Genomic DNA, 27,232 nt, shown 5'->3' with positions numbered 1-27,232 from the left:
AGCTTAAATCTCCACAAAGAACGATCTTCGTGTAAAGTCTTGATAACGACCGCTCGCTGCGCCGGCCGGGAACAAGTGGACACATAAGTGCTTTGTCCGTAAAGCTATGACGTCGAATATTGGTGGCCTTGAATCGTAACGGATCGAAATGTGTTTGGGAATTCACTCGTTCATAACTGCGTAGGCAAATAAACCATCTTGTACACCTAATAAGGGTGAAAACTGGATGAGGTAAAAGAGTGCCCCGCGGCACAGCCGCTCTCATTGTTTTTTGAATTACCAGTGCCCGCGGGCACGGCTGATGCGGAAAGGTTAAGTATATTCATTTCTGATTTTCAATTATCATTTTCAAATAATAAATCAGTAATAGCTGCGTTCTTAGATATAAATTGTGCCTATGATAATGTCGTAATAAGTATTTTAAAGAGTAAGCTTTTACAACTTAATATACCTCTGCTATTAACAAATTTTATCATAAACATGCTTTCCGAAAGATACATAATCCTGAAACTAGATGACAGGAAGTCAATTACTCGACTTGTTTCAAAGGGCCTCCCCCAGGGATCAGTACTTAGCCCAATATTGTATAATATTTATACACACGATTTAAAATCATCACTTAATAGTGTAAATGTTCTTCAGTATGCTGATGATCTATTAATTTACTGTCGTCATATTTCTATTGAAAAAGCTAGTTCTTCTATAACACAACCACTGATAAATTTAAAAACTTGGTTGGACTTTAATGGCCTTGATCTATCACCTGAAAAAAGTACAATAGTTTTATTCACGAGATCAAGAACTCCTCCTCCTATTTCTATATTTTATGAGGGTTATCAGATTCCAGTTAAAGATAATGTTAAGTTTTTGGGAATTGTCTTAGATTCGAAACTAACTGGTATCCCACATTGTGATTACCTAAATGCTAAATGTGAGCGTACTCTTAATATTTTAAGATGTCTGTCAGGTGTTTGGTGGGGTGCGCACCCTTTTTGCATGAAATTGTTATATAATGCTCTTATAAGAAATATATTAGATTATGGTACATTCTTGCTGGAGCCTGGTAGTGTTAAGACAATTAAAAAACTAGATCTCATACAGGCCAAAGCTTTACGAGTAGTTTCTGGTGCTATGCGGTCAAGTCCTATCAATGCTCTTCAAGTAGAATGTGGTGATCCTCCACTACATCTACGTCGTCAATATTTAGCAGACAAATTTATATTTCGATCTTTTCATTTTCTTAATCACTCTCTTTATAACAAACTTCAGAAACTTTCTCATCATATAGATTCATCTGTATATTGGTCAAATAAAAAACCACCTTGTCTAATCAATAGTTTTAAGAAATTTATCAACATAAAAGCTCCTATTCATCGATCCATTAATTATCCTCTTTTCAGTACTAGCTTTGAAGCATTAATTTTGCTTCCAGAAATTAATTTTAACTCAGATTTAAATAAGCACGATATTAGTACAAATTTTTCGTTTAATCTTCTTAAAAATACTGTTTGGGTTGATTACCATCATATTTACACAGACGCGTCTAAACATTCCTCCTCGGATCCCGTTGGTGTAGGTGTCTATCACGCTCAATTTAAAATATCACAGAAAATTAAACTACCTCCGGAAACATCGGTGTTTAATGTTATGGTATTTTTAAGGCTATTGAATATATTATTCTATTTAAACTTCCAAAAACAATAATTTTCTCTGATTCAAAAAGTGCCTTACAGTCTCTCAATAGGTTCCCATTTAAATCAAAAAACATTTCTTCTGTTGTCATAGAATTAAGAAATCTATTAAATAAATGCAATCACTTTGGTCTTTCTGTGTTGTTTGTATGGATCCCCAGCCATAGCGACATTTCTGGTAATATAAAAGCAGACCAACTAGCTAATGAAGCCGTGGTCGATGGCGACATTTTCCCTTATAAAGTTTTTTGCCAGGATCTAGGTGCTGTTCCTATAGTTCACCTTCAGGATTGTTGGAATAGACTTTGGACTGAAACTGGTCAATCAAAAGGCAGGAAATATTTTAACCTTCAGCCACTTATTTCATTTAAACCATGGTTTTTCCGTGCCAAATGCAATAAGTTAGTATGTTCTTCTATCATAAGAATGCGTTTGGGTCATGTTTGCACTCCTGTTCATCTTAACAGATTAGGCATTGTATCTACTGACATGTGTGAATGTGAATCCGATAAATGTGATCTAGATCACATTTTCTTTTCATGTTCTCTATACGACCGCTCCTCATTCCTGAATGATCTAATATCTCTTAATGTTCCTTTTCCTACCTGTATATCCTGTCTAATTATGTATCAATGTAAATTTTATAAAATATTGTCATCTTTCATTCTTCAGAATCATATCAAAGTTTAAATATTTGTAATGTTGTGTAAGTAGCAAGTATATATGTATATTTATGAAATTTTTAATATCCGTTTCAATCCTCTTTCTACTTATCCGATCCTTTCCCGTGTTCCGTATCCTTTTTTAACTTAGTTTCCCAATCTTTTAATTTACGTTATTGGCAAAAAGTAAACGCTATTGCCAAAAGAAGAAAAAAAAAATACAGACTACAGTAAACAGTTACTCGTTAGAGTGCTATCGCACCACATCCGATCCGTATCCGTGAAAATACGGTCCGGTGTAGTCGTAAACTATTTCTAACGGTTGACGGAAAGAAATCGGTTGAGAGAAGCTGGATCTAGTGCATAAAGTACCATAGTAATAGTTCTACGACGTTTTCAAGGCTACGGATCGGATGTAGTGCGATAGCGCTCTTAGAGGAAATATTTTGGTAGTACAATAGTACCTACATAGCAAAATGATAGAAAATTTATTGAATTAGGCGTTACTTTGCGGAAATCCATAATTATACAAATGATTTAAGTTTTCTTTAGTGTTAATTCCGCCAATATTTGTTTTTAAAACAATTCGACACGTGTTTCGCCTCTACACGAGGCATCCTCAGGACGTGTTGTCTCGCCAAAATCTGGCACGAGACTGAATCAAATGAGCTGGAAGCCGCTTTTTTATACCCTCGTCCCATGAAATGACGCGCTGTGATTGGTCGGCTGTTGTGACGTATTACCCCCGGAAGAGACACGTAACAAAGGTGATGGGACTAAATTTGTTTGTTCATTCAACATTGTAAACATGTTATTTTTGTGTTTTATTATTTCTAATTGCTCTAACACATTTAAGCGAAATCCTTTTTCACATGTATGTAAAATATTAAAATTATTATTGTTTCCGAATGAGTGACCTGTATCAATTAAATGTTTCGCGAAGTGTGATTTTTCGGGATGATTATTCCTAAATGCGGCAATATGTTCCTTTAATCTAATTTCGAAATTTCGACCTGTTTGACCTATATATAGCCCGTTACAAGTGTCACAACTTAGTTTATAAACGCCGGATTTTTCAGAATTATTTAAGCGATCTTTGCCATTACATATTCAACTGACATTGTGATTCGTTCGGAAGGACACATTAATATTGTTTTTCCTAAATATTTTAGCTATTTTATCCGATATTGGACCAATATATGTCAAACTACCCACATATTTGGTATTTGATTGTGATGGGACGGGATAAAGTTCGGAATTAATTAAATGTTTTTGTTTATTTTTAATTAATTTGTTCACTAACTGTTTTGAATAGCCGTTGGAAACCGCGCTAAAAATTTTACTCCAAATAAATTAAAATACGTAGTTCCCATGAACCCGCGACCTCCCATCTTATACGGTTTACCTAAAATTCACAAAGAAAATAATTCTGTCCGTCCAGTCTTGTATCGGTGCCCCGACGTACGACCTTGCCAAAAAACTTAATCTAATAATAAAAAACAAATCATTACTCAATCCTCAGTATAGTTTGAAAAATAGTCTAGATTTGATAAATAAAGTAAAAAATACCAACCTTCCACCAAATGCCAAATTATTGTCTCTCGATGTAGATAGTTTATTTACCAATGTTCCATATGAACAAAGTTTAATTATCCTTGATGACCTCTTTGAAAAACAGAGGCTACATCCCGGTGAAAAGGATGACATCATCAATCTTACTAGGTTATGTATGAAACAAAATTATTTTAAATTCAAAAATCAATTCTATCGCCAAAAGGAAGGATTAGCAATGGGATCACCATTAAGTCCAATTATGGCTGAAATATTTATGGATAATTTTGAGTGTAATTACGTGGTGAGACACCCACATATCCTGTTTTATTACCGATACGTTGACGACATAATAATTTGCTGGACAGGCACCGAACGTCAAATCGATCTATTCATTAATAAAATTAATAAGATCCACCCAAAAATAACGTTTAAATTGGAATTCGAATCAAACCAATCTCTAAATTTTTTGGATTTAACATTAACAAGAGTAAATAATAAATTAGAATTCCAAATCTATAGAAAACCGTCATATACAGATATTGCTATTCCCGCGTCATCTTGCCACCTCGTACAACATAAACTAGCGGCCTTCCGCTGCTATGTTCACAGATTAATGTCAGTCCCACTGTCCTGTTACAGCTTCGCGAAAGAACTTAATACAATATACCAAATCGCGGTTTCCAACGGCTATACAAAACAATTAGTGAACAAATTAATTAAAAATAAACAAAAACATTTAATTAATTCAGAACTTTATCCCGTCCCACCACAATCAAATACCAAATATGTGGGTAGTTTGACATATATTGGTCCAATATCGAATAAAATAGCTAAAATATTTAGGAAAAACAATATTAATGTGTCCTTCCGAACGAATCACAATGTCAGTCGAATATGTAATGGCAAAGATCGACTAAATAATTCCGAAAAATCCGGCGTTTATAAACTAAGTTGTGACACTTGTAACGGGCTATATATAGGTCAAACAGGTCGAAATTTCGAAATTAGATTAAAGGAACATATTGCCGCATTTAGGAATAATCATCCCGAAAAATCACACTTCGCGAAACATTTAATTAATACAATTCACTCACTCGGAAACAATAATAATTTTAATATTTTACATACATGTGAAAAAGGATTTCGCTTAAATGTGTTAGAGCAATTAGAAATAATAAAACACAAAAATAACATGTTTACATTGTTGAATGAACAAACAAATTTAGTTCCATCACCTTTGTTACGTGTCTCTTCCGGGGGTAATACGTTACAACAGCCGACCAATCACAACGCGTCATTTCATGGGACGACGGTATAAAAAAGCGGCTTCCGGCTCATTTGATTCAGTCTCGTGCCAGATTTTGGTGAGACAACACGTCCTGAGGATGCCTCGTGTAGAGGCGAAACACGTGTCGAATTGTTTTAAAAACAAATATTGGCGGAATTAACACTAAAGAAAACTTAAATCATTTGTAAAATCTATGATAACAATTAGAGCCGGACCGCATCACCTTGCCGGGGCACTGCATTGCGCAGCGCTATAATAATATTTTTACTCTAACGAAAAAATTCTATATGAATAATCCCACTTTATTATTTGATGTATTTAGATCGGTATTTTACACACATTTAGTACCGTTTACCTGCCAAAGCCACTGTAACCCAAACTCCATAATGGTCCATCGTTCTTACCCCTCGTTTACACCAAGGCTTTACACGTATTTGACAAGTTTCATGCAAATTACAAATTGTATACAAAGTTTTCAAAATACAAAAGCATAATATATTTTTTATATTTTTTTTGACATTCATAAGTGTCATTTCCGTGACCTACGTGAATAAACTGATTTTGATTTGATTTGATTTAATACTTGTTGTAGACAATATTTGTATGAAACTTGACTGATGAAAATGTTTGTCACCTATAAATTAGTTGTCTACATGTATATGCTCTCACGTTTTATAGTTGTTGTAGGCTTGTAGGTAAACTTGTTTAAGACATGTCAGTGCAGAAGTTAATGAATTTGACTACCCAATTATTGACTACTGGTACAGACAATAGAAAATGAAGGTACTGGGTAACTTTACTTCATGAGTGCAGTATACTTGTACTTCATACAGAATGAAGGAAATCAAAAAATATCATTTTTGAGGAGACGACAGCAAGAAGGGGCCTATCGTTCATTATTGAATGATTTAAGAATAGAAGACAGAAGTGGATTCAGAAATTTTGTTAGAATGAGACCAGTAAATTTGGAGAATTTGCTTCAAAAAATTGCAGGATACTTTTCTTAGCAGAATTCACAGTATCGAGATGGCATCACTCCAGTAGAACAATTATTTTTTTTATTGAAAAGGAGGACAAACGAGCGAACGCACGGGTCATCTAGTAATAGGCGAGCACCGCCGCACACATTCTTTTGCTACACCACACGAATCACAGAAGCGTTGCCGGCCTTGAAGGAAGGCGTACGCGCTTTTTTTTGTGAGCTGTTTATTTGAGATTTCTAGCCACTCGTGACTCTTATTGTTCTTTGTATTTGCATTGGATATCAAAGGCAAAATAAAGGCAAGAGAGCACGCGGTCGATCGCCAACCCGCTGGATAGACGCCATCACAAAGGCTACTGAGTCCACCATAGTCCAGTGTACTCGCAACGCCTCTAACCGTCAGAAATGGAAGCACATCGCCAGGAGATCTACCCTCAGAAAGGATATTGACCCATCGAACACTCCACCATGTACCTCGTCAGCGCAACGACGACCACTCTAAGACTAAGAAGAATAAAGCTGTATTTGACCACTCCATTTATCTTCTTCTTTTACACAAAAAAATCTAAAACTATATCGGATAGAGTATAAAACCTGTTTTAAATAAGTATTATACATAAATTTCATTAAAATTAACTATACTTGTTAAAAACATGTTTGTTTTATGTTGGTGTGAACGCTGTCCTTGTATGAGACTGTCTCAAACATATCTCAGATCTATATATGAACGAAAATGTGTTTTCTACTTGTATAAAAACTTGTTTTCAACACAGTGTGAACGCAATAATATTTCAGACAATTGCAATACATGTTAAAAACAAATAAATATGTTTTGACAAGTATTCTACTAATTTTGTATAAAACAAGTTTTTGACTTGTTTCTTGGTGTAAACGAGGGGTTACCGGTAGAGGTGGTCGTTAAATCAATAAACTGTTTTTATTAACAGTTTTATATTCGTTAACGAATTAACTGTTTTTCTTCAACGAAAAAAACCTGTTGAACATAATAAGCTAATAAATTCAATCAACGTCTTCGCCCGTAACTCGCACTAAATGAAGAAATTGAATGTCTCACTAAAACAGCTTAATTCAAAACAGTTGACGAATTTGCGAACGAAGTATATAGTATATAGTATTATTATATAGAACGAAGTATATAGTATATAATATATATATTGACGAAATGAAAACCTAAATTATTAATAAATGCATTAACCGATTTTTCAAAACCCGTTGACGATTTAACAGTTTTTTCAACCTGTTGACCATTGACAAAAAACAGTTAAATTAAATTAATTTAAAAACCTTCAATTACACACCTCTGGTTACCGGTGTTGGAGCATGCGCTGACAAACTTTGAGACTTCATAACGTAGGTCTGGGGTTCACGGGCTCTTAGACTATCATCTCTGTGCTTCAACTTGACAGTTACAGACTACTCACTCTAGAGTAGGTACTAGGTACAGAGTACAGACTAATCACTAAATTAGTATTTTGATTTTTTAACATTGTTTTGGTAATGTTTGTGTTTTTCTAAGTAATCGAAGGCAAGTCTAGAACCGTATTATCATTCAGGATTAATCTAGAAATGTTGTACTTTTAAACATTATTCAGAATTTGTCTAACATGACACTAAATAATGAAGACATACAGGAGCAAACGAAAAGGTTACGTTTTAAGAATGTTAGTCAATCTTCAGACAGAACCGAAAATAAAAGCAAAGGTATAGTAATAAAATTGATAATATAATATTTAAGATTATTATCATAATGTTAAACAATGAATCTTATATATATGGGAATACCCTTTCCCTACTCATACATAAGGTACATATTTACAGCAATAGGAATGCACGATATTCATTTTGGTGGAAACAGGTACCATACACTCACAAATTTATGAATTGGTGTTATTATGAATGTGAATTATTAACTATACTTCCAAAACATATTAAGTATGATTCATTTAACTACTAAACTATATTAATCATAAAATTTGTTTACAGGTTGTGTAAAAAATAGTTCCCTCTTTGCATTTTTACATGTGGAACTTACCAGAGGATATCTGTTAGAACATGATGAGGAAAGATTTTCAGCAAGGAGAGAGAAGGTGTATTCATTTATAAAAATTCCACAAGAGCTTGAAAAGTTTATGGTATATGGCTTTTTCCAGTGTGCCGATTCTTTGCTATTTGTATACACATTTCTTCCAATAAGATTTATAATGGCCTTTTGGTCTTTCTTGGACAGGTTGCTAAGAAGATGCATTGGGTATGTTTTAAAATTTATATTTATTTTAAATATGTTATTATATTTTTAATTGTATTTATTTATTACCAAATTTTCTATTGCAGTTTTTATCCATACACCAATAGAAGCATTTTAAAGCCAGCTGAAACATGTGATGTTCTGAAAGGGTTTATTTTACTTATATGTAGTATATTAATGTGTTATATTGATACAAATATGATGTATCATTTAGTTAAAAGTCAAAGTGTTATGAAGCTCTATATTTTTTATAATATGCTAGAGGTTGGGGATAGATTGTTCTCTGCGTTTGGGCAAGATACTATAGATGCTTTATTTTGGACTGCAACAGAACCTCGAGATAGAAAACGAGAGCATCTTGGTGTGATTCCACATCTTATATTTGCCATGATCTATGTCTGTATCCTTTTTCATTAATGATTTTATATGTTGTTATATATTTTTTTTATCTAGTTCATATATATTTACAATATTGAGTCATAATTATTTTCTTAACATCATATCAGTTTTGCACAGCCTTCTAGTTCTGTTCCAAGCCACAACTCTTAATGTGGCTTTTAATTCAAACAACAAAAGCCTTTTAATAATCATGATGTCAAACAATGTAAGTTGAGGAGTTAATTCTCTGTTACATCTTATAAGCATTGGTTATGAGAGTTGATGCTAACACAGTTTTAGGTACTTAATGATGAATTATTTTGTACTGAAGTATGGGTGTGTAGCTTGTTGGATGCAAAGATAATTAAAATAAATTAATATATAAATGTTCTAATCCACTAAGTGATACACCCTTCTCAATGCTACTACATACTGTATGTATTCAGGACTTGTTCACATTGCTCGCGTCACTGTGAGACATAGAACACAAACATAATGTATACATTCACCATCCTTTGCACAGGATGCCGGCTAGTTTATGGGTACCACAATGGTGACTATTTCTACCGTGAAGCAGTAATGTGTAACATTACTGTGTTTCCGTCTGAAGCGCGCCATAGCTAGTGAAATTACTGGGCAAATGAGACTTACCATCTTATGTCTCAATGTGATGAACTCAATTGTAGTTCCGCTCAGAATTTTTGGGTTTTTCAAGAATCCTGAGTGGCACTGCATTGTAATGGGCAAGGCGTATCAATTTCCATCAGCTGAACGTCCTGCTCGACTCGTCCCTTATTTTCATAAAAAAAACATAAACAGTTAAACAGTGCTTGTACACAAATGGCCTTACAAATAAACTTGTACCTGAAAATAAACCAAGAATATGCAAAATGTTTACAAATAGACATATTTTCATATTAGGAAATTTACTTGAGATATCACTCTTTCAAATCTAAACATTTGTTATTTAAGTCGGGGGTTCGAGTCCCTCAGAGTTCATAAATTTTGTTTTCATATTTAATTTGTGTAGTTATTTTAATTTCAAACTACCCTAATTAGGTCTATTCGTTACGTCAATATATTCTGTTGTTGTGTCCATTATTTGTATATACTTCGCTCAACTTCAATTTCGCTCCGAAATTTCTGCCAATAGTTGCGCAGTAGGTACCAAAAAAAAATAACGGTTTGCACTCCGGAAGTGCCGGCAGAAGTGAAAACTTGAACATGAATGTTGTGCTTTTTTGAATATTTTGGGAATAATTTTGCATCAATTGCTTTATTTATAAAAGTACTAGCATTTATTGCGCTATCGGAAACAAAAATGACAATTTATATTACATAACAAATTTAAAATGTCAAATTAACCGTCTTAGGAATTTCCGATCGAGTCACGCGTCCTGTCGCGAGGTTAACATTTTATACCCACCAAGAAAAGCGCTGCTAAAGAAGTTTGCCAGCCAGTCGGGACTAACGAGCGAGTATTGTCACCTACCGATATTTAAAAAATGAAAAAACATAAAGCAATGCATATTAAAGGTCAATGCTCTCGAATGTTTTTTTAAGCTACCTAAAGACGCTGTAACAATCTAATTTAAAGTTACTTATTTATCTATTTATTTCCTATATATTATGTAGGCTTGACCATGTCGTGGTCTTCCAACGCATACATTACTATCTGTATCTAATGTAAGTTTGACAACGACAGAATGTTGATTTTAAATTACGATTACATTCCTATTTATATTATTAAAAAACTGAGCAGTTTTAAAAAAATTACCGTATACTAGGTAGGTACACTTTTACGTAAAGAAGTCAACCCTAATTTCGTCCGAAAAGGTAAGAGTCACGCGATAGAAAGAGAGGTATCTTCTAGGTGAATAAAAATGTAGGTTAGTAGCGCTGTGCGATCTGAATCACACCTTATTGTATTACCGCAAGAGTCCCTATTTCTTTAATTGATTCTGCGGAGTAAGACTTCCGTATTTGTACTATTATATATTCTTTGCTAATACTTACAGGTTTATTAATCTTCATTTCAGTTTGTAGAGCTCAAAGGCAGTGTTTTCAAGAAGTTTGACAAGAACAACTTATTTCAAGTGTCGTGTAGTGATGTTAGAGAGAGGCTGCATTTGTCTGTGCTGTTGTTTATAGTTGTTCTACAGACTATGAAAGAGTTCACATGGAAAGAGGAAAGGTTTTGGATTCTCGCTCCAGACTGTGTATTGGTACTGGCATTCGAAGTTATTATTGACTGGGTAAAACATGCTTTTATCACTAGGTCAGTTATAATTTATATTTGTAATTTTAAAAGAATAAGAAACTTGTTTTGCATATAATTTGGTGCCCAGTGTGAAATTTCCGATTTCGATAACAAGAAAAATATTATATACTACTAGCTGACCCAGCAAACGTTGTGTTGCCGATATTAAAATCGCGATACAAAAGTAACTGTTGATCGTAGATGGGTGAAAAAAAATTTCGTGTGGACCACCCTTAACATTTAGGGGTATGAAAAATAGATGTTGGCCGATTCTCAGACCTACTCAATATGCTCACAAAATTTCATGAGAATCGGTCAAGCCGTTTCGGAGGAGTACGGGAACGAACATTGTGACACGAGAATTTTATATATAAGATATTAATATATATTAAATAAACATTAGAGTAAACGATATTTTAATGTTTATTTAATATGATGTCTAAATGACGTCTGTTTCTTTGCGTGAATTCATAGAATCGATCTCGTAAGTTTGTGAACCGGTAAAATGGCGGTTACTCCACGGTACACGTACTCTTGTACGGCCTGAATCATCGGTGGATTGCTATTTTAAACTTTATATTTGAGGACTTAGGAGGGCAAACGACCTTTCTGATAACTTGATGGTAAGTGGCAACCACTGTCACCCAAAATCTTTAGTAACATCAGGCCAGTGACACAAAATGTAAGCGACGATCTGTTTTGACTTCGGTTATTTACGGATATCAATATGACACACAAGCAATGTGAAAAATTTATGTTTATGAAATACTATTTCGGTAACTCCAGTTAGTCTTATTAAATAAGGTTGCCATAGCGGCGTGCCACCCACAATGCGGGTTTCAAGGATTTTTTTACAACCTTTTACCACGTCCCACCAAATAATGGATAAAACTTGTGTTCTGTTCCCGGGACGATACGACATGGGCACCTTCAAAAATACCTACTACGTTAATAGGCCAGCCTTTTTAATTAATTGCCGGAGAGCGTGGGCAGCGGTGATCACTTACCTACGAGTGACCAGTACCTTCATTTGTCCTAGTTTTCAATAAAAAATACAAATTAAAACAGAAACACAAAATCAGTATAAAGTTTTCCTACTCCTTCATTCCCCTCCTCACACACGGTATTTCTGTTTCGTTAAATATGGACCCAGCTGTAAAACAGTAACTACAATCTAATAAAATAACACACAATTGATCCTAAACTATGTCAAGAACTAAACTGTAGGTTCTGAACAGCGTTCTTGTTTTTTTAAGAATTTAAACTTCAATATCAGATTGAACTTGATAAGCGAATTGACAAAAGTGGGAGAATAAGTGGCATGCATGAAATGAACACTTTTCAACATTTCCAGGTTTAACGAAATACCATTTGGAGTATACCGGGAGTATACAGTGAGCTTAGCATACGATGTAGCACAGACTCGACAGAAGTACGCGTTCAGTGACCATTCGGACTTGGTGGCTCGGAGGATGGGATTCATACCGCTACCGCTGGGCGTGGTCATAACTAGAGTCCTTGTGCATGCTGTCAAAGTTGATGGGTAACTATAGTTGCGATATAACTAGAAGGTGGCGGTGTAGTGCTCATAGGAGTTGTTCGGCTCCAGCTAACAGTAGCCAAATTTATACAGTATATAATATGTCAAAATGCAAAATTGCACCCTAATCATGTGGATGCCTGGCCTTTTCCTGCATCACGTTGTCGTCTCGCATTCCACAACCGCGCGTTTTTTAAGAAATTTCTTGCCTCAAACAGGCACTTTGTGGAATCAACCGGCTACCGGCTGCGGTTTTCCCGAACAGATAAGACTTAGGGACCTGCAAGAAAAAAGCATACTCCCACCTTAAAGGCCGGCAATGCATTTCTTGACACCTGTTGTTGCGGATGTCCATGGGCTGTTGCCTCACCTCTCACCATCACGTGAGCCTCTTGCCCGTTAGACCCCTCTTATATAAAAAAACTTTCTGATTGTCTTGCACAGACACTTGTTGGAACTATTTATGGGCAGCTATATTCCATAAACGATATGGATTATTGATTCGTGGATTTTTTTGGCCGTTTCAGAGGGGGCAAAAACAAAAATTAAAAACATTTATATCTCATTTGATCGGGAATGAATTAATTAAAAGAGATCCATAGCTGTAAATGTGTAATGTTATTTTTCTCCACCGGATTACGTCAAAATGCTAAATTGCATCCGAATCATGCGGATGTCTGGCATTCTATAAAAAAAATAAGTAAATTCATATCACAAAAATACAGGCTGCATTTTTTGAAAAATCATTCGGGTCGATTTCCGTCAAAAGTTCAAAAAATTTTAGAAAACTAAATATGCAGTTATTGGTTTCTTATAAATCGAGGGCATTACTCTTTTTACGACTTTCCTCTAAGTCTCGTAGTTTCCGACTTGGCCATCACCACCCTTCTCAAAAAACCATCCTGTATAGTATAGTATACTATTAGTACATTATATCTTTCTACTTCATCCAATGCATACTTAGGGAGAAAAGGGTTAAAATGTGGCTCGAATTTTGAAACATACTTTTTGTGAAATTATATATATTTTTTTAAATAGCCAACACTCATTTGGCAGAAGATGTTCAACGTGTTTGTTCTTCTTCACCTTACAGGTTCGAACTCTGAATCTAGATATGTAATAATCATAGTCTTATGGTACCATGACAGTGACAGGTGTCAGGGTTGACACATAACGAGGGAACTCATCTGAATGAACTCATTCAATCAAATTTATTCTTTCAGTTTTATTCTTTGACTCACCTACGTCATAAAAACATTTCAATGACCGTGTATTTTTATTTACAGGGTTGCCGCGTTGTTTTTGATTTTTGTCGCATACTTATGTTTGCTATCAGTAAGAGTATTAGTATCTATTGTGATTTTGGGTAAAGCGTGTGACTTAATAACGCTGCACCAGACCGAAAAAAATGAAAGCCATCAAACGACGCCCAAACGGTAAGATTTTAGACTAATTATTGATTATCATCAGCTTATCAGTAGCACGTGTTAGAGTGATCATGGCACCTTCCACGCAGCTGTACTTTTTTATGAAAGAGGAGGACATACGAGCGCACATGCTGGTAAGTACTCACCGCCAGCCAGGCTCTCACAAACAGGAATGACACGACGCTGCCGCCTTGGTGAGTGTCCACGACACCCCGTAAGGAATCTCATTCCACATTACGAAATTTACCAGTGAGAGGTTCCTTTGCACAGGATGCCGGCTAGATTATGGGTACCACAACGGCGCCTATTTCTGCCGTGAGGTAGTAATGTGTGAGCATTACTGTGTTTCGATCTGAAGGGCGCCGTTGCTAGTGAAATTACTGGGCAAATGAGACAACATCTTATGTCTCAAGGTGACTAGCGCAGTTGTAGCAATGGGTTTCCGCAAAATAGCGTCATTTTCTATTCTACCTAATTGTCACAATATATTCTTGAGCTAGAACTTAAATAAAAGAATAAAGTTTCCTCAACCAAAGAGTTTAGCAAGCCTTTTTTCCACGTGTTGTGTTTTGTAGACCTACTAACGACAAGGCAACTAAAACTATTATAGCCGTAATATAAGTTTATTTATGCGTTTCGGTCGTAAGTAGTGGTAACTAGTAGTGAACAAAAAAGCTGGCTTTATTATTATTTTGTTGATTTTTTAACAATATATAATTATTAGGTTGCTATTTGACTTGGGGCAAGTTCAGCTCAAATCTTTGTAATGCTTTTAAATCTTAATAAGGTGATATTTTATAGCAAGCAGGCTTTGCGACACATACTACCCTTTTCTATATTTTTTATTAAATTGCTATACAATAAAGTCTAATCTTAACATCTGAATTTTAGGGAGCACAAAGATTTCAAGGAAATACACGTACATAAGTCACCCGAGACGGAAACAATGGACAAGAAACCCGCTTCGTTGAAGCTTTTAGTTCCTGCTGATCTCATGGTATTTTTTATAATAATTTATATTTATGATATTAATATGATACAACGTTCAAGCTATACTATGCCACCTCTTCTCATACAGCCTGGAAAATGATTTTATTGATTAACTTGCCTTTATCATGGGATATTCGATGTTCAAAGTGCTCCACCATTCTGGATGGTCTTCAGGTTCATGTTTAACTTCACTCCATATCTTCCCAAAAGTTTTCGTTTACCTTGGGTATTCCAATCTAAGGCTTGCATTGAAATATGATTTCAATCACTTCGACGTGTGGCCTGTCCAATTCCATTTTCGACGTTCGATTTGCTGTTACCCCAGATATATATTTCAGATTTTCCCTTGCTAGTGTATAGTTTATTAACGACCTGGATTTGGTGTGAGATGGCAGTGGCCTCGCATCTGTATTGCCGCACAGATTTAACATTGGACCTGAGTACGTTCAGCTATAGCCCTACAGACCAGTTTACTTCATTGGTATATGAGGCGGAGATGCGAGCAGATTGCTCTAGCAAAGGCAATACTCGAAGTGATGTCCTGTTAAGTACCCTCCTGCCTGGAAGAACTATAGAAGTGTTTGCCGAGCCCGTTGGGTAGTTTACGAGCATCATAAATTCGCAGTGGGGTCCGGGTGACGCTATGTGTTGCTTTTAAGGTATTCCTGGTGATAGGCGAGTATCAATAGATTACGGGTATCGAACCATGCATTGCATTATTTTGCCTGCGTTCGCGAGCGCAGTCCGTGGCCGCTGTGCATGTTTCGAGGGTTCATAACGCTCTCGCAGGTTCCCGCTCTGTCATATATTTGCTTGCTTTGTAAATAATCTGTGCCCAGTTTGAGGGCTCAGTTTGATTGCACAGTTTGTCCGTAGTTTATTCAAATATCAACATGCTATGCCTACTTCTGACAAGTAGGTCGAGTTAGTAAGTCTTTTGTTGGACAAAGTACATATGCTTCGACATGATTCCTAATATATAAAATATGTGGTGCGAAGTTCAAAAGAATCGTGAAATATTTTTCTGCTCCCATTTTGTAATTTACTAACTACTAAAACACGGAATAATAAACTGCATCAATGTTCATGATGTCTTATAAACATTTTAACCAAGTATTCATACTGTTATACAAATTTAAATCGAAAACTATAGTTTGGTTCGTTAACTTCATAATAGCGTAATATTTATCCTGAAGTGAAGGTTCGTATACTGAAAAGGACCATTCAATTTTTTAAACAAAAACGATTAATGTAAACAAAAATTCGTGTAGGCTGGTCTATTGAAAAGTTTGGTTTTTACTAAAAAAGTTGAAGCATGGGTTTTTTTTCTTTCAATAAGGTGTATTGACTCCACGTGCCCTTATTACATGATTCTAATCGGTTCCGCATGTTTTTGATTAGGGTTATTAAAGGTCTTGTGGAATATTGTTCCATTCTTGTAAATTCGCTGTTCTTAGTGCTGCAACTGTTTTCTCACATATACAGGTGTTTTTTAAACAGTCGCAAACATGCTCAATAGAATTAAGATCCGGGCTGCGTGCTGGCCATTTCCTGGTACGTATCCCCAACCTTTTCGCAATTTGTGCAGAGGCGTGGGCTCCTCAATGTAATTTTGAGCATAATATCTTTCCACATGTCGACGACAGACTCTTCTTTGGCTGTCTGCACCATTTAAACATGTCTTACACTTAAAGGTGAACAATATGGAGCTGCAGACAGCTTTGGACCATTTGTTAGTCTAAAAGGGGTGATTACCGCTTTCTTAAGCCTCCTCTTTGAAACTTTGTTGAAACAATATATCGCTCGTCACGAGGAATGGTTGCTCGAGTTTTCCTTTTGTATGAACCTGTCTCTACAAACCTTGGCATAACCTTACGATTAATGTAAAAATAACCTAGTTTTTATATCTTTTCACTGTTATTATCCTAGAGTGTTATATTTGATATGGACAACTTTCGTAGTTATTTAACTGACGTACATTTTTCTATGGAAGAGGAGGACTAACGAGCGTACGGGTTACATGAAGTTAAGTGATCACCGCCACCCAATTTTTCTTGTAACAGGAATCACAGGAGCATTGCCGGCCTTTTAGAAAGGTTTACTTAGGATGTTTTTTTGAAGGTACCCGTGTCGTTTCGTCCTGGAAACACCGAACAAAGAAGCTCATTCTATAACTTGTTGGACGCAAAGTCCAAGAAAGTTCCTTGAAAAACGCACTGTGGAGGAATGCCAGACATCCAGATGATGGGGATGATATCCCAATTTCTGGCTTGTCGTGTGAAGATGGAATTAGGTGGCAGAAATCAGCTCACACTGTTCTTCGCAACACCCCCTTGATAAATACGGTAGAAAACATACAATGAAGCGACGTCCCTACGCAAAGCCAAGTGATCTAGCCGTTCACAGAGCACTGGGTCCCTGACAATTTGAGCTGCTCTACGTTGCACGCGGTCAAATGGTTCGAGCTAATACTGGGTTGCACCAGACCAGAGATGATAGCAATACTCCATATGTGGCCGGAACTGCGCTTTGTAGAGCGCTATAGAACTACTACAGCTACTGCGAAGCGAATTTGGCTTGGCCTTCCAGATGACTGTGATTCCCATCGGTAGAAGACACAAGTTTCTTTCGGCACTGGTCTACGATGAAACAGAATTCTAGAGGAACCAATTTTGTGAAATTAAATAAGTTTCTATTTTAATCTATTAATTTATTTTATTTGAACAGATCGAGCCTCTGGTGGACGCGTCAGTCGGCGCGGCGGCCATATTCTCCAACAGTGCCATAGACTTGAACGGCGTGTGTTATCTCAACGACAAAATGAATGCGCCTGTCAAACCAGAGCCTCAGGACTATCATGACAGTGAACTCGTAAGTCATATGATGTCTATATGTAAATAATGGATGCAGTTTTATTAAGGAAAAGAAGGACAAACGACCATAGGTGTCACAGGAGTATTTCCGGACCTTCGGGGAACCCCCAATGGTATGGTATGGTATAGGTGCTCCTGTTTCCGCAATTAAGCCACTAGCATGGGTGCATTTGCGTGCAGTAATGGCCAGTTACTCCAACCAGCCCAGCTCCTTCCAGAAGTTCAGAACATTCCTGGGGTGTTCACAGACTTCTTGGAGCGACCTCGCATTGGTTAAGGTTTTTGCCCGTTGGTTGGCCACCCCCGCACATTCCAGGATTACGTGAGCGACCGTTTCGTCTTCGGTCAGACAACCTCTGCACTTAGGACTGTCCGTTACGCCGATTGTAAAAAGGTGTTTGTTTAGTGATGTGTGACCCGTTAGGGTGCCCACCATTATACGGATGTCATGTCTGTTGAGGCTGATAAGTCTACGTGTCAGTTTGGGCGATAGTGCAGGTATCGCCACCTTCGACTGTCTACAGCTTGAGACATTCATCCATCGGGTGTTGTGTAGGTCGTTGGTGAGAGAGCGTATCCATGAGCGTATTTGGCTGAAGGGCAGTGGCAGAAGTGGCAATGGACCAGTCACTATATTTGCCGATGCCCGCCTTGCAAGCTCATCCGCTGCATCATTACCCAACGAACCACTATGTCCCTTGATCCATTGCAGAGTTACCTGGTTATAAGAGGCAACTTGCTCCAGGGTTTGGTGACATTCGTGTATTAGTGCTGAGTTGTGTGTGGTACCCTTCAGCGCTGTTAGTACCGCCATACTGTCAGAAAGAAATCTGATGCTGTGGCCATGTACCTTTCTTCTTAATATAGCGCTGGCGGCTTCCTTGATGGCTACGCACTCACATTGGAAGATGGAGCTTTGTGTGCCCAAGGGTATGGAAATGGAACCCCCAAGGTAGACAGTTCATTACTAAGGTCGAACGTGGTGAACGAGCACTGGAGGAATGCCATACATCCAGATGGTGAGGATGTAAGTTTGTGGTGAGAGGAGAAGCAACTATGTCAAACAGCTGTTCGCCCCCGTGATACATGTATGTGGAAGACACGACCCAGCGATGTCTCTAGGTAGCCAAGTGATCGAGCTGTCCAGGAAGTCTGCAAATACCCCAGGATTGTTCTGAACTTCTCGAAGGCGCTGGGCTGGTTGGAATGACTGGCCAACACTGCACGCAAAATGCACCCAACTGAGGGGTCTAATTGCGAAACATTGCGGCATTGGTAAGGGGCTCCCTTACCAATACCAAAAATACCACAATACTGGCTCCCGATTTCTTCTACTTCTTAGAATACTGTGCGTATGTGTTGTAGGACTCGCGCACAAGTTTTCAAATTAAAATTAAAATTCAAATATTTTTATTCAAAATAGGATGTGAAATCACTTATTGAAAGTCAAAAAAAACCAACCACCCATTCCAAAATGAATGCCCCAGGCCTGAGAAGAATGGGCGCAACAAACTCAGCGGGCTTTTTTTTTCAACGAAAATATGTTTTACAATTAAAGTAACATTTACAAAGTAACATTGTACAATTAAACTTATTATTTAATAGCCTGAGGGTGGTCACTCCATTCCCAATCTGTAGTATCATTAAGAAAGTAATTTATGTTATAGTAACCTTTACCACACAAACGTTTTTTAACAATTCTTTTGAATTGTTAAAAAACGTTTGTGTTGAATTTAATACTTTTGTTTTGAACATTTCTGGGATCTTGTTGTAAAAGCATATACATCACCCCACAAAAGACTTACCAACTCGACTTAGCCGAGTAGTAGGCATCATCAATTTATGTCTGTTCCTGGTGTTAACATTATGGTTATGACAGTTTCTGGCAAATTCACTTATGTGCCTATGAACATACATTACATTATCAAGAATATATTGAGAGGCAACAGTCAAGATGTTAATTTCTTTGAATTTTGCTCTCAATGATTCTCTAGGACCTAGGTTATAAAAAGCGCGAATAGCCCTCTTCTGCAGCACAAATATTGTATTAATATCGGCAGCGTTGCCCCATAGCAATATACCATAGGACATAATACTATGGAAATAACTAAAGTATACTAGTCGCGCCGTATCTATGTCAGTTAATTGTCTAATCTTTTTAACCGCGTATGCTGCAGAACTAAGTCTGTTCGCCAATCCTTCAATATGGGGGCCCATTGTAATTTGGAATGTAGAGTTATGCCAAGAAATATAGCAGATTCCACCGGTTCTATCACCTCTCCGTTTAACAAAATATTTGCATTTATATTTTTGACATTTGGTACGGTAAATTTAATGTATTTAGTTTTCTTGCTATTTAACAATAGGTTATTAGCGCTAAACCAATACACGATGTCATATATGTATCCGAAGGCCTACACCCCCCCTCCCAAATACAAATGGCAGCACAAACTAAAAAGAGACTACTCCAGGACGGTACCAGGCTATGCAGCCCTGGAGAATCCGTCCCTGGGCGTCCACAATTAGGGCACAGGCCCAGACCTAACAGTGGTTGCCCAGGTTGTCCCGCGTATTCTGGAGGGGGCAAATCTGCGCTGACTCGGGGCAAACTGAGCAGGAGGCTCAAATCACCCTCCTCCACACTCGCTGTGGACTTTTGCAACATCAGGGGGCTTCGATCAAATTTAAATACCGTCCACTTTTACCTGGAGACAGCGAAGCCGGCCCTGCTCTTTTTAACCGAAACACAGATAGCCTCCCTGGCTGATTCATCTTACCTTTCCTACCAGGGGTATAATTTGGAACACTACTTTATACCACGGGCTGGCGTGTGCGTTTACGTCAGGGAGGATGTCTGTTCTCGACGCCTGAGTTTTCTTGAAGGACAGGACCTATCCATCATCTGGATGCGTGTAGACTGCGATGACCATTCGCGAATCTACGCATGCCTGTATAGGTCCCATAGCGGTAACGCAGAGACTGACCGGCTCCTCGAACATATCCAAATGGCTACAGATTCCGTGTTGGAGCAGATCCCCACTGCAGAGATCGTGTTTCTTGGCGATTTTAACGCCCACCACGCCGATTGGCTAGGCTCACGTACCACCGATCATGCAGGAAGATCTGTTCACGACTTCGTCTTAGCATATGGTCTGACGCAACTGGTTATTGCGCCAACGCGAATCCCAGATGTGCAAGATCATACACCTTCACTGTTGGACCTTCTGTTGACCTCATATCCGGACGGCTACCTAGTTTCCGTTGACCCTCTCTGAGATCGTCGGACCACTGCCTGATCCGGAGCACCGTGCCGATCACGCGCCTAACACGGCCCCGCTTCTTAGGCTGTCGCCGCGTGTGGCACTATAGCTCAGCAGAGTGGGACGAGATGCGGTGCTTTTTTGCATCCTACCCGTGGAGGCAGATCTGTTTTTCGCTAGGAGATCCAGATGCCGCTGCTGACGCTGTTGCTGATGTGGTACTGCAAGGTATGGAACTCTTCATATGGAATGAAGAGCCTCCTCTGTGCCTATCGGTGGCAGGTCCCAACTATGGTTTGACCGCTCCTGCAAAATGGCCTCTCGCCGAAAGCAGGAGTGCTATCAGGCTTGGGTCAATGCGGTGGTATCTAAGGATGTGAATTCCAGCGAACTTAAAAAAACACTTCAATCAAGCCTCCAGGTCCTTCAAAAGAGTTATTGCTGACGCGAAGTCGAAGCACATTGGCAGAATTGGCGAGAGACTTGCACGCCTTCCCTCGGGAACTCGTGCGTTCTGGTCGCTCGCCAAGGCTGTCCAAGGAAACTTCTGCCAGCCAGCCATTCCGCCACTGCACAGGGATGATGACTCGCTGGCCCACGACGCGAAAGAGAAAGCTGATCTCCTGGGCTCCCTCTTCGCGTCCAACTCGACTCTGGATGAGCAAGGTGCACCACCACCGCATATTCCGCGGTGCTATTCATATATGCCGGAGGTAAAAATCCGGCATAGTGCTGTGCTTAAGGCGCTTCTCACCTTGGACATTCATAAATCGAGCGGGCCCGATGGCATTCCCCCGATAGTGCTGCGGACATGTGCTCCGAAACTGGCGCCGGTCCTTACCCGTCTTTTCCGGCTCTCCTACTCATCAGGCGTAGTCCCGAAATTATGGAAGGCGGCTTTAGTGCACCCGACCCCTAAGAAAGGTGTACGCTCAGATCCGTCCAACTACCGCCCCATTGCCATTACCTCCATTTTCTCCAAAGTAATGGAGTCGATCATCAACCGCCAGCTCTTGGGATACCTAGAGGGGCACCAGCTGATCAGAGACTGAAAGTACGGTTTCCGTCAGGGTCGCTCAGCTGGTGATCTTCATGCATACCTCACCCATAAATGGGCGCAAGCGGCTGAGTCGAAGGGAGAGGCGTTGGCGGTGAGTTTGGACATAGCGAAGGCCTTCGATCGGGTGTGGCATAAAGCGCTTATAGCGAAACTGCCATCCTATGGGCTTCCCGAGAAGTTGTGCAAATGGGTCACTAGCTTTTTGGCTGATCGGATCATCAAGGTTGTTAACAACGGTGCATGCTCCGACTTAAAACCCATAAACGCTGGTGTTCCGCAAGGCTGCGTGCTATCCCCTACGCTGTTTCTTCTGCATATCAATGATATGCTGCAAATCAGCAATATTCATTGCTATGCAGACGACAGCACAGGGTATGCTTCCTAAACCGGCCGTGCCAACATATCCCGGGATAGCGTCGACGAGGACCGGAACAAACTTGTGTCTGAAATCGAGACTATGCTTTGCAAAGTCTTGGAATGGGGCCGACAAAATTTAGTCCAATTCAACCCCAAGAAGACACAAATTTGTGTGTTCACCACTAAAAAGTCTCCCTTTGTCGTATTCCCTCGATTCGAGATCACTCCTCTAACTGCCACAGCCTGTATTGGCATACTTGGCGTCGATATATCGAGCGACGTTCAGATCCGTGGTCACTTGGAAGAGAAGGCCAAACTGGCCTCTAAAAAGCTTGGTGTACTCAGTAAGGCGAGACAGTACTTCACTAAAAGCCACCGCCTGCAACTTTATAAGGCGCAAATTCGGCCTCACATGGAGTACTGTTCTCACCTCTGGGCGGGTGCTCCCCAGTACCAGCTTCTTCCATTTGACTGCATACAACGAAGAGCGGCTCGAATCATCGACGATCAAGTCATCTCCGATCGGCTTGATTCTCTAGCGTGCGTAGAGATGTGGGTTCTCTCTGCATCTTCTACCGCATTTATCACGGGGAGTGCTCAGAGGAGCTGTTCGGGTTGATTCCAGCGGCCGAATTCCACCATCGGACATTACGTGCAAAGTACCATCCGCATCACGTAGACGTCTGGCATTCCACAACCGCGCGTTTTGTTCGAAATTTCTTGCCTCGCACAGCCACTTTGTGGAATCAACTACCGGCAGCGGTCTTCCCGAACAGATACGACTAAGGGACCTTTAAGAAAAAAGCATACTCCCACCTTAAAGGCTGGTAACGCATTTCTTGATACACCTGTTGTTGCGGATGTCCATCGGCGGTTGCCTCACCTCTCCCCATCCCGTGAGCCTTTTGCCCGTTTGCCCCCTCTCATATAAAAAAAAAAGAACAAGCTGGATGCCTGTACCCAAGAAGGGGTTCCACTCAATAATGATGAAGACAGTACATAACAACAGTTATTAATACAAATAAAATTAATATTTTTTCTATCGATGTAAATAATTGTAACAATAAGTAATATTTATTATAATGGATGTAATCATAGATATAACTGTATGAATGTAATTTAATAGTAGATCGGAAATAAACAGATTTTTTATTATTATATTAATGAAGTAGTTGTGTTGGCAGGTCGACGTAAGCCGTAGTGCGCCAGATATCAACCAGGCGGCGCGGGCCTCAGTGTTGCCAGAGACTGAGGCTGTGGAGCGACCGCACTCGCCGGATGCCGCGCCCGACGGTCTCAAGCGGCGGTCAGAGTCCGAACCGAACCTGGTGAAGGCCGACGACGAAGCTGCGTAGAAGGGGGGCTCCAGTAGAACGCTTCTTTCTCCGATGCCGGCAAGATTATTATTATTGTATAAACATTACTGTGTTTCAGTCTGAAGAGCGCCGTACATAGTGAAATTTCTGATCAATTGGGACTTAACATTCTATGTCTCAAGGTGACGAGCGCAATTGTAGTGCCGCTCAGAATTTTTGGGTTTTTCAAGAATACTCAGCGGCACTGCATTGTAATGGGCAGGGCAATTACCACTAGCTGAAGGTCCTGATCGTCTCATCCCTTATTTTCATGAAAAGAAGCTGCGTAGGGCTCATACAGCGACATACAGGGTTCATGGACCATCTAGGCGCTGAGGCGAAATCGACTCAACAAATCATGTTTTTTTTATAAAAAAGACGTATAATACTAATATTGTTTCATTCACCGATTTAAATTGTCGTCACGTATTTAATATGTGTATAACTTTGATTCTAATACTATGTGCCACTATAGTATGAAGAACCCCGCACGATAAAGATTCTTAGAATAACTGTGGACGAATATTTGATACACTGTTCGAGTAATTAATTCAAACATTTTCTTTATTATTATTGTTATAGTATCTCGTATTTTTTACGATCAACTTTTGTTTCTTATTATAAATAAATTCCAAAACTGTTGAGAATGCATTATTTTAAAAAAACTGTAACATAACAAGCACGGTCGTCGTGTACAACCTCACAACTTTACGTAGATACTATCCCCCTTATTTATAATGGTCCGCTAACTTTAAACAGCCGCTAAGGAGTGTTTTTCTCATTCTGACTTAGGTCAATAGAAGAAGACAGAGTGAGAATTAGCAATGCTTTTAGTTAGCAGACTTATGAATAAGGGGGTATATATATAGGTACTACAACGAAGTGCTACCGGCTCATGTGCTTTATTATCAACAGAGCCTGTTTGAAAGCCTCTCGTATTTATGAAACAAGCAAACCCTGGCGCCTGGCCAAGTACATAATGTAATAACTACGTTATATTATATCTAGTGACGGTCGAAGCATACGTACAATTCCTCTTGGTAACTATATAAAAGATTTCTGTTCACTACATCGGTTTGTTCTCTTGGTTGTTGAGGTACGTTTAAAAAAAACGACCAGTTTTTGTGTTTCTTTGTTTTATTATGGAAAAGGCGGACAAACGAGCATCTTTCATACATCACCTGGTGTTAAGTGATCACCGCCGCCTACATTCTCTTGTAACACCAGAGGAATTACAGGAGCGTTGACAACCGTTAAGGAAGGTGTATGCGCTTTTTTTGGAGGTGATTTGTTTAAAATTTGTTCTGCTAACAAGGTTTTGTTCTATCATCTTTGACAATATTAAATTATAAAAATGTCTCCCGCAGCATTTTGAAGTCTCGCATTCCACAACGCGCGTTTGCTCACCCCCCCCCTAATTGCCTGCGTCATACATCTATTCATTAGATAGTAGATTATGGGTACCACAACGGCGCCTATTTCTGCCGTGTAGCAGTAATGTGTAAACATTACTGTGTTTCGGTCTGAAGGGCGCCGTAGCTAGTGAAATTACTGGGCAAATGAGACTTAACATCTTATGTCTCAAGGTGACGAGCGCAATTGTAGTGGCACTGTATTGTAATGGGCAGGGCGTATCAATTACCTGAACGTTGAACGTCCTGCTCGTCTCGTCCCGTATTTTCATAAAAAAAATAAAATAAAGACAATGCCATAGTTATTAGTTTCGTTTGTTAAATTTTATTTTAAGACTGAGGTGCTTCGGCTTAATTTTAATGTTATTCTTGTGGTGTCCGACAAAACAAATGTATTTATATTAATTTGTTTATGTAGAGATTTGAAGAGTGCTCTCATATATTGAATATAGTTGTTGTTGATAATTGTGAAATGCTAGAATTTATAATGTGCTGATAATCTGTGCTTTTCCAACTGTCATGTCCCGTCGATGTCATTATGTATCTTCACAGGAAACCTATTCATTGTTATTATACTTGTTTTTTTTTTTTAATCTTGTCTATTCTATTTATATTATTTATTTGATGAGAAATTAATGTATATAGTGATATTTATTACATGGTTTTGAGTATATACGATTGTTTTATTTGTTCGCTGCTGTTAGTTTCATTGTGTCGCTATTTTTTTTGTAGGTTATGGAGGTATCGCCAGTCTACCTCAATGATTTACCCCATAATAAATAATAATAATAATAAATTTCGTTTATTTCAAAGATTACATATACATTTTTTAGTGGTTGAGACTTCCCAGTAAGTTGTCTTAGGACACTTGTATTGGGAATATCTCGCAATTTCCTTAGCAGATAACTTTTTATTTAGTAAACAATATAGAAATAAACAGAAATGATTAAAAACCAATTTTTACAATTTACAATTAATTGTGTGTGTGTGTGTGTGTGAGTGAGTGAGTGAGTGAGTGTGTGGATGTGGGTTTGAATTGATTGGGTCCATCTATGCAATGCGTGTGTTTATCATGTCAGACTGATCAGAAGATTTTCCACTTCATCATAAGCAAGACAAGTTAGCCAATTATGTAAAGCTTTTCTGCATAGATGTAATGTCATAGGATATATATTTAGGACACGATTTATTTTATTATATAAGAACACTGATTGACAGCTAAATTGTCGTTCAGCAAAAGAAGTGCGAACAGTAATGGTATCTGCTACTTTATCATTTCTTCTACTGATCAATTTGGCGTGATCTAGCGGAAGTGACTTGTGGACGGCTGAAATGATGTTAAGAACATAAAGTTTCCTAATTGTCAAAAGATTACAAGTCAAATAGAGTGAATCAGTTGGAAATCTTAAAGGTTTGAAGTACATGACCTTGAGAAGTGATCTTTGAGATCTTTCCAATTCTAAGAGGCTTATCTTAGTTGCACCGCCCCATACCGGGATGCAGTAGGTGATCACTGATTGAGCCAAAGCGATGTATATTTTATTAAGGACTGTGCTATTTATAACGTGCCGCAGAGTTTTAAAAATCCACATAAGTTTTCTCACCCTGGTTATGACCAGTTCGATTTGAGAATGCCAACTTAACCTTTGGTCAATCAGGATGCCGAGATATTTGGTACAATTCACCTTTTCTATGGAGGGACAATTACAATTCAAATCGTGTGGGTTGGAGCATGAATGGATTCTGATATAGAAGTCTTGAACGGGCTGGTATCTGTCATGTGGAGAGAAACATATATAGTTTGTTTTTGATATATTGAGTGACAATAGATTTTGGTTTAGCCAATTTGAGACTCTTTCAAGGCTCATCTCAGCCTT

General features: G+C 38.5%; 2 protein-coding genes across 2 annotated transcripts in view; one reads left to right on the top strand and one right to left on the bottom strand.

The window, feature by feature from the left end:
* The window catches only part of LOC126972240 (transmembrane protein 127-like), a 551,958-nt gene that overhangs the window by 160,451 nt on the left and 364,275 nt on the right, over nt 1-27,232 (bottom strand). The window lies entirely within an intron of this gene.
* LOC126972214 (protein TAPT1 homolog) lies at nt 7,631-26,028 on the top strand. The gene is made up of 10 exons (XM_050818847.1): nt 7,631-7,899; nt 8,182-8,446; nt 8,530-8,843; nt 8,950-9,047; nt 10,861-11,099; nt 12,436-12,624; nt 13,908-14,057; nt 14,940-15,045; nt 17,766-17,909; nt 23,773-26,028. The coding sequence occupies exons 1-10, from the start codon at nt 7,803-7,805 to the stop codon at nt 23,941-23,943; spliced, it is 1,773 nt and encodes a 590-aa protein (XP_050674804.1). The 5' UTR covers nt 7,631-7,802; the 3' UTR covers nt 23,944-26,028.

This window comes from Leptidea sinapis, chromosome 25, assembly GCF_905404315.1.
Source record: "Leptidea sinapis chromosome 25, ilLepSina1.1, whole genome shotgun sequence".
Lineage (NCBI taxonomy): Eukaryota > Metazoa > Arthropoda > Insecta > Lepidoptera > Pieridae > Leptidea > Leptidea sinapis.
This window is presented reverse-complemented; position numbering and strand designations above follow the sequence as displayed.